We start from the raw sequence: 13,072 nt of genomic DNA, 5'->3' as shown, positions 1-13,072 counted from the left end.
GGAGAATAAGGACTTCGTCACTCAAGATTGATTTAAGGACATCTTTATTCTCACCCCACAAACAAACCTGTTTGTATTTTAGCCCCTATTATTTAACTTCACCTTACTTTCACCGACACACTTCCGACCACCAACCACCAGTACCACCTATTTTCTCACAATTTCCTCTCTCTCCTCCTTTCGATCTTTTTCTCTCTAAATATCCCAACAAATCTTGGATCTTCTTCAACTTAGAAGATCTGAGTTGAAGAAAATGACGCAAGGAAAGGCCCCTTCGTCATGACTACCGCATGACATCAGATCTGCTCCTTCTTCAATTCAAAGGAGACAAAGGGGCTTCCCTTTCTCCATACTGTTATGCTAAACCGAGATTTGTCGGGGTTTGTATAGAGAGAGAGAGTGGTAGTCTTTGGTTGAAAGTGTTGTTGGTGGTCAGAAGTTGTGAGATGGAAGTGAGGAGAAGATGAAGATTAGGAGCTAAAAATTCAATAGGAATTATTTTTTGACAAACAAAAGATGCCCCTTTAGTCAATCTCGATTGACTAAGTCTTTATTTCCGAGTCTATTTTGGATGCCCCAGAGTCGCGGCCTTACTAAAACTAGTAAGGGAGTATAACATGTGATAAAACAAAAAATTAATAAATTTCGATTTGTTGGAAATGTTAAACTACTAGAAAAAACAATTAGTCCTTTAGCCATCCGAACACAATCTAAATAAATTTGCAACCATATCCACCTAATATCCTCAATCTCCTTATAATACTCTTCGACACTCAAGATTTTGGCCTCCATAGACCAAGCACTGGAAGAAAATTTACTAAATAGCACCCCTCAAGTGTGAAAATACTTAAGCTCACAATCTCCCTGCTAGTGTCAAGAAATTTCTGCCAAAGATCATAACTACAACACAAACCAAGCATCAGTGACTGTTGATGCTGCTTGCTGTCAAAGAATGCAACTTCTAGCTTGTTTTTGTTTCGCAAGAGAACCAAAAAAAAGTAATAAAAAGAAACAACCCAGATTCTGGTTTATACTGACAACCGTTGAACTTCAAATCTAGGGAAGAAAAGGGAATGCTTCACAAGAAATAACAAACTCATGCACTCATTTCATAGCCATTCTCATTCAAGTAGCTTATCCTTCAAAACGTCCATCTATAGATTATCAATTCATAGTGATACATCCAAGAAAGGAAAAGAAATTACTACTTGAGGCTGCAGTTTTTAGAAACGAATAAATTTATAGTCACAAAACGAAGTTGTACACATACATAATGACTGTACACTACCGAAAAAGGGAGAAATTTACTATACCATAGTATGAGCCTAGTTCTTTCTAGAGAAGTTATGGATGTCAATTACCAAATGGAGATGTCATACATACCCGTAACTTCTCACATACTTGTCTCAATTCTTCAGAAGTATTTGTCTTCGAAATACTTGATAATAACGAACTTGCTTCGAGCAATCCTTCTGATATACTCTCTACAACAGCATCTTCACTTGCCATTAGAGATGCCATTAACTTCACACTTGCTATCTTTTCCTGCGATTAAGAGATCAAATATACCAAACGTCATTGCTTAAGAAATAGATGATTTATTGATAGAAAGAAATACGAATGAACAAAACTTGGATTCTGATCCGTAAATAACTTTGAAGATGTGAAAATTTGAAGTTTTGTACCTTGTGTGATCCTTTTCTAAGAGCTTTTATAGAGAGCTTAAGCAGATCAGATGCGTAAGGAAGAATTGCTGATTTGAGATGATAAACAGCTGAGAATAGAACTTGGATGATTGCAGCTCTGACCTCTGAGTCTGTTATCGCCTGTATTGAAGAAGAACAAAACGTGATAATAATCAGAATAGGTATACTAATGAGTTACAAGTAGTATCAGAGTTGTCAAACCCGGCTGGCTTAATCTTGGATGGGCCGGCCCCCTAGTCTGTTAGCCCATGTAACAATTTTAGATTTATTTCATATCTAAAATGTATTTTGGTAATTAGGCCGACGGAGCCTGTGACTGTTAAAAGCCTAGTTTGCTAGGGGCCAGGCGTCCCCTGGCCCAATTCACACCCATATTCATGACATATTCAGAAAGTTGGGCCGAGCAATCTGGTCTCACTGTGATTAATCATCCTTGGAACCAAGCATACCTCAATAGAACGCATGAGAACAGGAAGAGTTCTTTTAGCGAGTCGTTTATTTCCAGAGCTTGGGATCTTCTGGCAAGCACTAATGATGACATTGGCCATGCACAGACGAAATGAGAGCATGACAGCACCCTCACATCCAAACTCATTCTTATCGCTAGTTAATTGCTGGATCACATAAGTGAGGACTGAATTCTTCATAGAAACATCCTCTGCATTTGAGATAGGAAAGTGGGAAGTTATGTGGCTGAAACAAGAGGGCTTATATACACACACACACACACACACACACACACACACACACACACATATATATATATATAACTTTGCCTCCTAAACCATCATTATTGAAGGTAGAAAACCAACCATGAGAACTAGTTTCCTCTCTGGCAATCTTTATTTTGCTCTTCGTGGAATACTTCGATAAATCTGGAAATTGTAACTCCGCACATATCATCAGTGCAAGACAATCAATGCACCCATGTTGCGCTTTGGAAACTGAAATAAGATGGGCATAAGTTCACAGGCTTCAGACACGGAGATAATTGAGGAAAGGAAGAGTTAAGGAAGCCCAGAGGCAATAGAGCACTACCTTCATCACTATCTAAAGAGGGCCACAAGAGAACCTTTTCCAATATTTTCTTTATTTCAAGCATATTATGATGGACGTCTGGACCAATTCCCCTCAACTAGAAAACATTAATTATTCACTTGATTACATTACGAGGAAGGATTTGTAAATGTTAAAAGGGTACAAACAAATGATTGGGATTAGAATAAGATGAATGTAACAAGTAAATAGTATCCATACCACGATGGAAGTGCAAATTGCGAATAAGCAAGCTTTTATCTTCAGTATATCCCGAGAATGTGTAGCATACTCTAATTGAGATTGGATTGTTGGAAAAAGAACCTATAGTATCACAAGAAAGGAATTTTGAGATATTATATCATGAAGCTGGATTATTAAGTTTAACTGATGTTTATTCAAGTTGACTCTGAATCTGCATAATAAGAACTTGGTTCAGTAACCTGAAAAAGAAATATAAGAGCATCTCCAATGCAAGACCCAATCTTAAAATCGTAAGTGCCACCTAGGACTTTAGAGCTTTTTTTAAAAAAACCTCTCCAATGTAAAACTCAATTGAGATCTTAAGATGATGTGGAGCCATTTAATTTTAAGACGTCTCAGTTACAAACTCCATTTTTGAGATCTCTTTTGAGTATCTTAAGTATCCCAGTCATTAAGTTTAAAGTTCAGGACCAATAGAAAGTCTCTCTCTCAACTACTTTTTCCTATTAAATGTATGTCTGACCATGTGTAACTATTAGAGTTTTTTTTTAGTGTTGCATTGGAGAAGGACTTGAATTAGGGACACTCAATTTAGCCATATAGGAAAGAAAATCTCAATTGAGACTTGACATATAAGTCAATTAGAGTTTTTTTTTTAGTTTTGCATTGGAGATGCTCTAAGCCTCCAGAAAGCAAAATAGGAATTGTAAAGTATCAGGCTTTGGACAGTTTACCCTGATCGGCAATTTGCAGTTATAAGATGATCATGGTATACGGAGTTGGGATAGTATAACTTTTAGGTAAAAAAGAACAACCCGAATAGAAAAAACTGAATTGCTGGCTTCATGTGACAACACAGCTTAACAAATGGTCCACCGACTCATAAGGATGAAACTTGGATGACTTGGTTTCTTTTGAACTCAATCGGAACAACATATATAACTTAACCCTTGTCGAAGAGAATACTTGAGTCAGCTCCACTAAATAGTCAATCAGAGCATGTCTTATTAAATCTTATAAAATTCCCGAAGCCTGATAATACCAACATGCTTCTAAATGATGAATGTATCTGACCTTCTAAAGTCTTAGTCAGGGCTCATAAACATGTAATTCTGCATGTATGAAGCAGATCATATGATGTGAAACAGAATTTTAATGTGCAATGCACTTAGTCCCACGTTGCTTAAGATTCCGGACCTCGGTTAATATTTAACAACTTGTTTTACATATTGGCTAGGCCTTCGTGGAGGGGCTTGTCACATAGTTTCCTAAGGTGTACTGGTAGAAAAGCCAGGGATGATCTTGGAAGGCCCATGCGAAAAAAAAAAAAACCTGTACCATGTGAAACTAGGCCACTGGGCCTGGGTTGTGCCCTGGTATTGAGATGGATGTTACATCATAACAGATGCGGCAACAGATTTGCACAACTAATTAGCATGCAAAACCTTTGACTCCCTATCAGATAATATGACACGAATGACATTATCGCAATAACATTTTTTTGTCAGGCAATAGTTACATACTTGGGGATGAATTCGGCCAGAGAGCTCAGCTGCAAGCTTTCTAACATCTTCAAATTCGTATTTATCAAATGCCCTAACAGAAAATCAGTACAGATAGTAAAAACTCATGCAATATCAGAGTCCAGATCAAGTTTCCCAGTACCCACAATTCAGAATAAGGGGGAGAAGGTTTTGAACATATACCTGTTAAGAAGAAGAGCAGATATACTCAGGGGACTCTCCAAGTTGGTGCTTCCCTTGTCTGAAATTGCCCCTGACAAAAGATACGCATTAGTGGTAATGCACATATAGGCATTGGATGTAATTAGTGTAGATAGAAATTTGTCCCAAAAAAATTCCAAATTATAAGTTCAAGAAAAAAGAAAAAAAATTGTCTTCTATGTAATGGATCGAGCAGATTATTGATTATCATAAGTGAAAATGATGAGCATTACGTAATCCTACAAATCAATCTAACAGTTCTACTTTCATACAAAAAACATTAGATAGAGCATTACTAACATCCGTTCTGCTAATATATTTCCAACTGTTCTTTTACTTGGATTAGTCTTGAAGCCACTCCAATAGTAAGCATGGACTAACTCAAAGTCTCATTGTCAACTAGCTCAACCAATTCAGATCAAGTTTTTTGCTAAAAGAGTCAAAAGAAACAGAGGAAACCATACCATTCACGATTTCTTGATTGAGGGGCGAACCATACATAAGGGAAGAGTTAGTAGCATCAAACACTCTTAATGGAAGTAGCCGTATTATGAGTAGTGGACAGAGGCGATCAAACAAAGAATCCTTCACATTTGATGAACCATTACTTGCACATGTTTCATCTGCACTCTTGGACAACTTTTTTTCACCGATACTGCATAAATGGAAGGCAAGCCATGTCAATCGTCAAGCTCAACTGTTAACCATTCAATTCAGATCTCATTTGCATGGAAGTCCTTTGAGGAAGGTATTATTTGTAACAGGGCATATCTCATTGTGTTACGTGGTTTATAATCTGATAACAGCAACATATAATGATCCTTTTGGCAGATCAACAGAAGTTAACGAAAAGTACCCTAGTTTCTGCTGGTGTTTAAATTCAAAACCCATTTCAAGTTTCAGGGATGACTATTTTGCAATCTTAGAGGGAGTCGTTAGACCCTACATTTTTTAATATGAAAGAACTTTGATCGTGTGGATGAGAAGAAACCAAATAGTGCTTCACAGTCTTAAGAGGGTTTAATGATATATTAAGCTCGTATCTGTTTTTGGTAGTTGAATCTAACACTAATGTCTAAGTCCACTCTTACCGTTATAACCTGAAAGGCTGAGAGCAAATAAGATTGCATAATTCTGTGACACAGAAGCTACTTAATAATACAACAAAATTGACTGTTGTCCCAAGTACCAACAGAAGCTTCAGCAAGCTGACTTGAGCATAGTCTAGAAAGAAGTTAACATTCTAGATGTTGTGAAGACACAAGTAAATCAAAATTGTTGATCAATTCTCGCAGCATATGCTGGGATTCACAAAAGTATCTTCTGTGATATTCTGGGAAGGGATGCAGCGGTCTCATATAGAGTGCAGACTAAACAATAATAGGGAAAATAATATATCCACCCACCCTTTTTGTCCTTGCATATATAAGAGAATTTGATGGAGTACCACATCTGAAGCTTCAGCCAGGTGCTCACTTAAATAACTCAGAAACCTGACAATAATCACATTTGAAGGTTCTGAAAACATCTTCTCAAGCAATGGTTCGATAAAAATGCTCCAGTCCTCAACCTATCAAAATGAAAAAGCAATATTAGTCCCAAAGATAAATTACATCTAAATGCAAAAGAAAACCAATAATTACTACCAGAATCATAAAACAGAAAGAATGAAGGGTAAACTGTTACGGGTATAAGTACGGAATTTCATTCTTATTAGTTACAAGTCAGTAAAAGAGTGTTTTACGAATATAAATTTCTCTTATGTTGTCTTGAGTTTGAGAGTGTTCATTCCCGAGGAAACATGATAGCTTCCATTGTCTGGGTGCAGCTTTATTTCCATGAGGGTGTGAGCCCATTAATCCAAAACTGTGACTAAAAGTGGGTTTTTCATACAATTTTTTGAATCAGTTTTTCATACAATTTCATGGTTAGACTTCTTTGCCTCGCCCACAGAATGGCTTGCATAAAACCCGCCGAAGATGAATATGCTTCTGTGAAATGCATTTCACTGCTGTCAAATATAATCTTGATGTTTTAGGTCTAAACCGCAACTTTAAAGTCAACATTAATGTGTAAACTATCATGTTTAACTTCGAAAGTACGCTTTTTTTTTGTGTGTGGAAGAGGGGGTGGTCTATATTTTTTTCTCATCATGTAAGAAAAATTCCTCACCAGACCCACCCAAATTAGGAACTGCTTCGATTCTTAATCCCTTTAAACTGCAGTCCTAATTTCTTATATATCTGTATTTTCCAGTTCCGTCATACCACTAGCTTCTTTTTACAAGTATCTTTCACCAAAATTATAAGATCTGTTTTTTGTAAAAGTTTCTTCAAGTAATTGTAAACTGATCATACACTTTTTGACCATTCTGGAACTAGCCTGAGTATTCTTTCAGCATCAAATTTTGAGCCCGCAGTAACATTTTGAGTCTGAGTTCTTGGAAGATCGAGGCTCTGAGAAAGGATACTGTAGAGAAATTAAAGCGGAATTAGACCTGATGAAACGCTATTACTTGACAAAAGATTTCTATTAAACAAGCCATCTCAAAAATTCAACGTTAAACTAAAGTTTTACAAAAGCTTGCAAGAAACCTGAGATAGTCGAGTAGCATAACAATCAATTCAGGATTCTTATTATGGGATCTCAGTACAGCACCAAGCGCATCACTAGCAGAAGATTGTATTCGTTCATCAGGAGAATAAACTAGGCGGGCTAATTCAGGCACAACTATATCAGGATCTGCAGGAAGAAAATCATTAGATTATGCAAAGAAAACATAATCACAGATGCACGTAAAAAATATCTGTTGAAGTACAGCCAAGTCGTCAACAACACTGCTAATCACAAGGTACACATGACACATAAGTTCAATATGCCGATGAACTAGCACAGATTTGGTAGGAGTAACATGAAACTGTAAGCAGAGTTTACCTACTAATAAAACTCACACTAGCATAAAACTATGGATCTGAATGACTAAATCCATGACATAATGTCTTCAACTCTTTATGTTGTATATGTTAAAAATAAATTTCTGATATAGAGAAAATAATGAAAAACTATCTTGACGTAGAATTTCATCAGCAAGAATTTGCAAAAAACGTTAAGATAATATCCCAAATATCTAACTTTGTGTATGAATATTTTAACTACGATATTTATGAAACAGAGGAATGATGAAATATTAAATTTTGGAGCAGAAGTACATCAGCAGGCAATAGCCAAAAAAAGGTAAATCTTAACGCATTTCCTTCATGTATCTGTAATAGTCGCTATATTTCTTTTTAAAGATGGAAAATTTTTATAATCTTATCTGAAGGGAAAAGTTTGACATGTATATTGTGAGTACTCTAGGACTATATGTGATATTGACACCAACCCCGAAAAACTGACCAATGAATGGAAATAAATTGGATGCTTGTGCACGAATCACGAGATCTTCATCCCCAAGGCGTTCGATTAGGTGCTTGACTAAATCTTTTCTGCAGTTATGATGCAAGTGAAAAGGAGTTAAAACTATCAGAAATGAACATAAAATAAAGTAAGGACAAAAACTAAAATATGTAATGTTACTAACAGTCATTTACCGTATTGAAAGAGGAAGTGAGCCTCCTGAATCAGAAGATACACGAACAATTTCTGAAACAACATCTATGGCATTCCTTCTCTGCATGGAATTTCTAGAAGCAAGGCGTGCAAAAACTTCCTCAAGGCACTGACTGTCTGTGTTTCTGGTTACACATGATTGAGTCAAGTATTCCAATGAAGAACAACGAAAGAAGAAATAATTCTACAACTAGTCCATGACAGCATTACAAGTAAAAGGATACGTGTAACAATATTCTGCAATAAGCGCAATAACAGCTCTTGCTATGCTATCCCTCTCATCTAGAATGTTTAGCAGTAATGGTAAAATTTCTTCCATGTCCTGGGTATCGAGGAGACTGCTTCTGGACGAAGAATGGTTTATCTTCAAGATTGTCGCCCTTAAGATACAAACAGCTCCCTCTATCACATCTTCATCGGCACATTGAAGCTTCAGGAGCAGAGATACAACATCATTATTATAAGGGAATAAAAACTCTCAATATGATAACCAAAAGCATGACGAGCAATTCACAGAAGCGGTTTGCCTCACAAACGTAGTAACTAGTAACTCGCACAGATTTCAAATGTCGGCTCGATAGACAATTAAATATTTGGAAGATGGCTAACTAACAAATGAACGCAAATTAAAGTGGATATCGGGTGCAGTACAATTTCACGAGTACAATGACAATGATCTAGCCTAATCGTGTTACTTTTAGTGTATTGATCTTATAAGAATGAATTGCTAAAGTGAACTCCTACAGAAGATAAATGCTAGACGTGAATGATCCTTTCACTGGCAAAACTTTAAAAAGAGTAATTTAGATATTTATTCTGGGATGAAGACTAGTTTCAGTAAGGCTTCTTACTAAAATCAATATACTTGCCTGCAATAAGAGATTACGGGATAACTGCATCCCCTGTTCTGACATTGCAATTTCAAATTGCTTATTATCAAGGCGTCCCAATAGAAGAGAAATGCAACTCAGGAAAAACTTTCTGGTCTCTATCCCACCATCTTTATTTCCAGACTGCTCGTCGATGTTTTCCATTGTGTAAAACTGCATACTTTTGTTTGTTAGAAAGCAACTACTGGAAATATCAAAAAAGGTTATGCTCTGGGAAAATAAAATAAGAACTATATTAACTTTCTTTTATTGTACTTGAGACAACCATTTTGTAAAAATCACGAAAGAGGTTCCAAGAATTATGTCATTTTATGGTAGTGAACCAAACTAAGTGATTGCTAGCTCTGGCAACTAGCTCATAATAGGACAATATGACATCAGAATTCCCTATTGGTAACTATGCTGGAAACTCCGAGGAGATGGTGATGATGGTTAAGGCTATAACACAAGGATAGATAAAAATTCAACAACCAAAGAGAGCAAAATGTCTCCTAGGGATATGCATAACATCAATATCAGCAAAAAATAAGATAAATTGACCAAACTCGCACAGCAGAAAGCCTTAATTTCATCAATATTCTACACTAAAATTTCGCAGGTTATATATATATATATTAATATATACATATATAAGATGCTAAATGTGTACTTTCCACCCCTTTGCTTGTTCACAGTAGTACCCTAGCACGGACATTATCGTCAATTATCGTGTATTTACCAAGAAGAAAATTTTAGTGTTTTGCTGTAACTGTAGAGCGCTAATAAACTTCAATCGAGAAAAGTTTTCTCTTGACCTGGATGCCTGACATGTACTGGTTCAACATCTCCGTGTAGTTCTTAGAAAATCTGTGATCATTCAAGCGCAAAAGCATGCCATAATGCTTCCAACAAGAAGACAGTAGAGAAGCTCCAAGTCTGACAATATCTCCACCTGTTTCCAGTAAAATAAATTTTGATAAAGAGGAAATCTAACATAATGTGGCAAGTCTGATATGTTCAAAGCAAGTAACAAATGAAGGGCAGAACCTGCCTCATTGCGAGCGACACTGTAGTGCTTCTGTATCTCGTGCAACCACCTTAAAACTTGCTCTAATCCTTTTGCATGTAAAGGACGACTCTTTCTACTCCACTGCAGATAGCATAATATGTTGAACGTTACTATTGATCAAGGATCTTTAAACAGGAAGGGCTGGAAAGTATGACATTTATTATCCACATAAATGTTATTAAAATCGTAGCATGCCAACTGTAGAGAATACAAGACATCTAGAAGAATTAACAAAAGAACCTCAGTGCAGAACATACAGCCAAGAGTTTGAGCACGAGAGCAATGAGTTCATCCAAGTAATCCCAAAGCCAAAACTCCATTTCCATGTTTTCAGTGCCTTGTGGAGATGTGGCAAGTGATTTCACTTTCTTATTGTCACTAGTAATATGTTTTGAAGTAGCAAGAAGATTTGCTTTATCGGTACCAGCGGATCTTTTTGACTCTTTCCTAATACTTGAGGTGCATGTTTTTCTTGTTAAGGCTTCAGTAAGAACAAGAACACAATCGGCAGCAGCCACTGAAAGCCGGGTAGGCAATTCAAATCCATCCTGCAATTTGCTACAAGAACAATTTCTCATGGATTAACCAAGATAAAGTAACACAAGTAACTTAAGAAAACAATTGGAGTTTAAACCTTCAAGGTGGGGTTCTCACTCATATCACCAGCATGCCTTCTTAGGACTAGGAAATGACCTATTCTATTATCATATGTCAGTGATACCATAATCACGAGAGTTTCCTTAGATAAATCTACTATTTGAGAAACTCAACGTAATGGTCATCTTAGAACTTACCTTCCACCACATCAAGTAAAAAGTAGTTTTCTTAGATTCACATTTATGAATTTCTATCAGTTCGATTGTATCTACTGATCAATTATACAAAAACAAATAAATCTTCAACAGATTTGAAGAAAATCATACCTTCCATCACATATGACAAACAATAGATGTGGAATAGAGGAGATAAGAATCTTCAATAAACTCTGGTGCTTCACTTGTATCCCTAGATTCATATATAGTGAATCAATGAATATGCCTTAATTTGAGTAGCAAGAATCATGTTATATAAGTAAGCACAAGTAACATAAGTTATGCTGCACAAAAATTATTCAGAGAATAAGCTAACCGAAATAAAAGCCAAACAAACACAGGATATTTCTTCTACATGCAGCAGTATCCTGGGACCGCCTTACTGACTAGGCACATAATGGTCCTCCCAGAAGGCGTTGTACACTTACACCTGTATCGCAGAATCGGACCACTAGTAGACCTACTAAGTCCACAAGGTCTTCCATTGTAATAGCATAATTTGTCAAATTTTTATTGGAAGTACACTCACTAGCACTGGTTAGTCGAATGACATTTCTCATGCTACCTATGTAAAGATAGTATTTTTTATTATAGGCAATTAAGGACAAAACCAAAGGCTAGTCGACTCCATGGAAACTAAGAAATCAAGTAACTCGCTTACCAGTATTTGCAGTTTCATTAGTAGCAATTGAATGATCTACAAGCCCACGTATCAAGTTGCACCAACCAAAGGCCAGATAACGGTCATCCTTTCTCTTAATAATTTCAACAAGATTAGTAGCAAGAGCTTCGAAAATAAGTTCATCTTGAAATAGCCAATCAAGAAGTATCAAAACTTTGTTGGAGTGCCTCGAATCCTTCCCCTTCAATGACTGAAAAAACTCAAAAGACGTAAATATTTTGATTCGATAAAACAAATTAATGTTGGGTGAAAATGAATTTGAAGTCATAGAAATAACAACTGTAACATAAAATGCAAAGATCATAACTACATAACATATACTTATATTACTGTTTCAATCAGACAATATATACAAAATTTAGCTTAAAAATGATCAAAATTTCTGACATTGTTAACAAATGAAAATAAAAATCTTACATTTTCAATCATGGGAACAAGAATTTGATCTAACAGCTCCTCATTATCCACTGAATCCCTTACATACTTTCTAAGAATACAAAGTGATTCCTCCAAAGAACCTGAAAAAAGTTAAATTTACTTCAAACATAAAATTACCCAACCCTAGCAAAATTTCATGGAATATAAAAGAAAGAAGCGAAAATTTGCTTACCAGTAGAGGTTCTCAGTGAACTACTTGAATCTAGATGAGAAATGGCTCCTTCGAGTTTTGTAGAACGAGAACTTAGAAGAGAATTAATAACTCGACCTAGAGTTGAAGAATACGTTGAATTTGAATCTGATGATGTCCATAGGTGTTCTTCCATTTCTGCAAGCAAACGCAGAGAAAATAGTTTCGAGTTAGAGGTATTTTGGGTTTTCTAATGTGATCAATGAGTATAGGTAGATTTTTGTAGATGGTTAGGGTTTTAGATTCTTATACCAAAACTACTTTTGTTTAGTAGATTTCGTTTTAGAAATCTCGCGGGAACAAGTGTGTAGAGAGAAAAATAGGAGGGGTTTTAGAGAAAGAGAGAGGAAGATGTTCTCCGGTGGAGTAGAGAGAACCGGGCAAAGCTATGTCATGATATCTAACCTATGTTGGTAGGGAATCAAGTAATCAACCTTGGAAATGTCCTTGAATGCTACTGACAATAGCAGACTTTGAAATGTCTGTGATTGAACGTCATTGACCATTGCAAACTTTGAAATGTCCGTGATCGAATGCCATTAATATTCACGAACTTTTGAATGTCATCCAAAATCATCATTGACTGCCCCCTCTTATTAGAAATTTCTCATCCGTCTGCTTGATTCAGAATAGAGCCCCAATCCGGACCCGAGATAAAACTTGGATTGACCTGGACCGTTTTTCGTACGTTCCAGGGCTTTATGGAATGGATTGATAACGAGGCGACCCAGACT

The 13,072-nt window shown here is 36.3% G+C and overlaps 1 protein-coding gene across 8 annotated transcripts; it reads right to left on the bottom strand.

Moving 5' to 3' along the window:
• Window positions 1–1,088: 1,088 nt before the first annotated feature.
• LOC147539677 (ARM repeat superfamily protein) lies at window positions 1,089–13,009 on the bottom strand. Of its 8 annotated transcripts, XM_086638822.1 has the most exons (25): window positions 12,811–12,903; window positions 12,591–12,772; window positions 12,321–12,476; window positions 12,128–12,228; window positions 11,690–11,900; window positions 11,140–11,221; window positions 10,474–10,774; window positions 10,195–10,297; window positions 9,963–10,099; window positions 9,148–9,321; window positions 8,503–8,708; window positions 8,260–8,403; window positions 8,066–8,154; window positions 7,264–7,411; window positions 7,027–7,138; window positions 6,076–6,239; window positions 5,134–5,324; window positions 4,652–4,721; window positions 4,469–4,541; window positions 2,964–3,065; window positions 2,745–2,841; window positions 2,519–2,650; window positions 2,156–2,364; window positions 1,686–1,826; window positions 1,089–1,545 (listed from the first exon to the last, which is right to left on the bottom strand). In XM_086638822.1, the coding sequence occupies exons 3-25, from the start codon at window positions 12,472–12,474 to the stop codon at window positions 1,354–1,356; spliced, it is 3,333 nt and encodes a 1,110-aa protein (XP_086494948.1). In that variant the 5' UTR covers window positions 12,475–12,476; window positions 12,591–12,772; window positions 12,811–12,903; the 3' UTR covers window positions 1,089–1,353. The 8 variants fall into 8 exon arrangements, with proteins under 8 accessions (XP_086494948.1, XP_086494945.1, XP_086494947.1 ...); XM_086638819.1 differs by lacking the exon at window positions 12,591–12,772 and having other exon boundaries at window positions 12,811–13,009; XM_086638821.1 differs by having other exon boundaries at window positions 12,591–12,907.
• Window positions 13,010–13,072: the final 63 nt, after the last annotated feature.

The sequence above is a fragment of the Eschscholzia californica genome, unplaced genomic scaffold (assembly GCF_041429995.1).
Source record: "Eschscholzia californica isolate CP2 unplaced genomic scaffold, dmEscCali1.0.p SCAF_5, whole genome shotgun sequence".
Taxonomy (NCBI): domain Eukaryota; kingdom Viridiplantae; phylum Streptophyta; class Magnoliopsida; order Ranunculales; family Papaveraceae; genus Eschscholzia; species Eschscholzia californica.
This window is presented reverse-complemented; position numbering and strand designations above follow the sequence as displayed.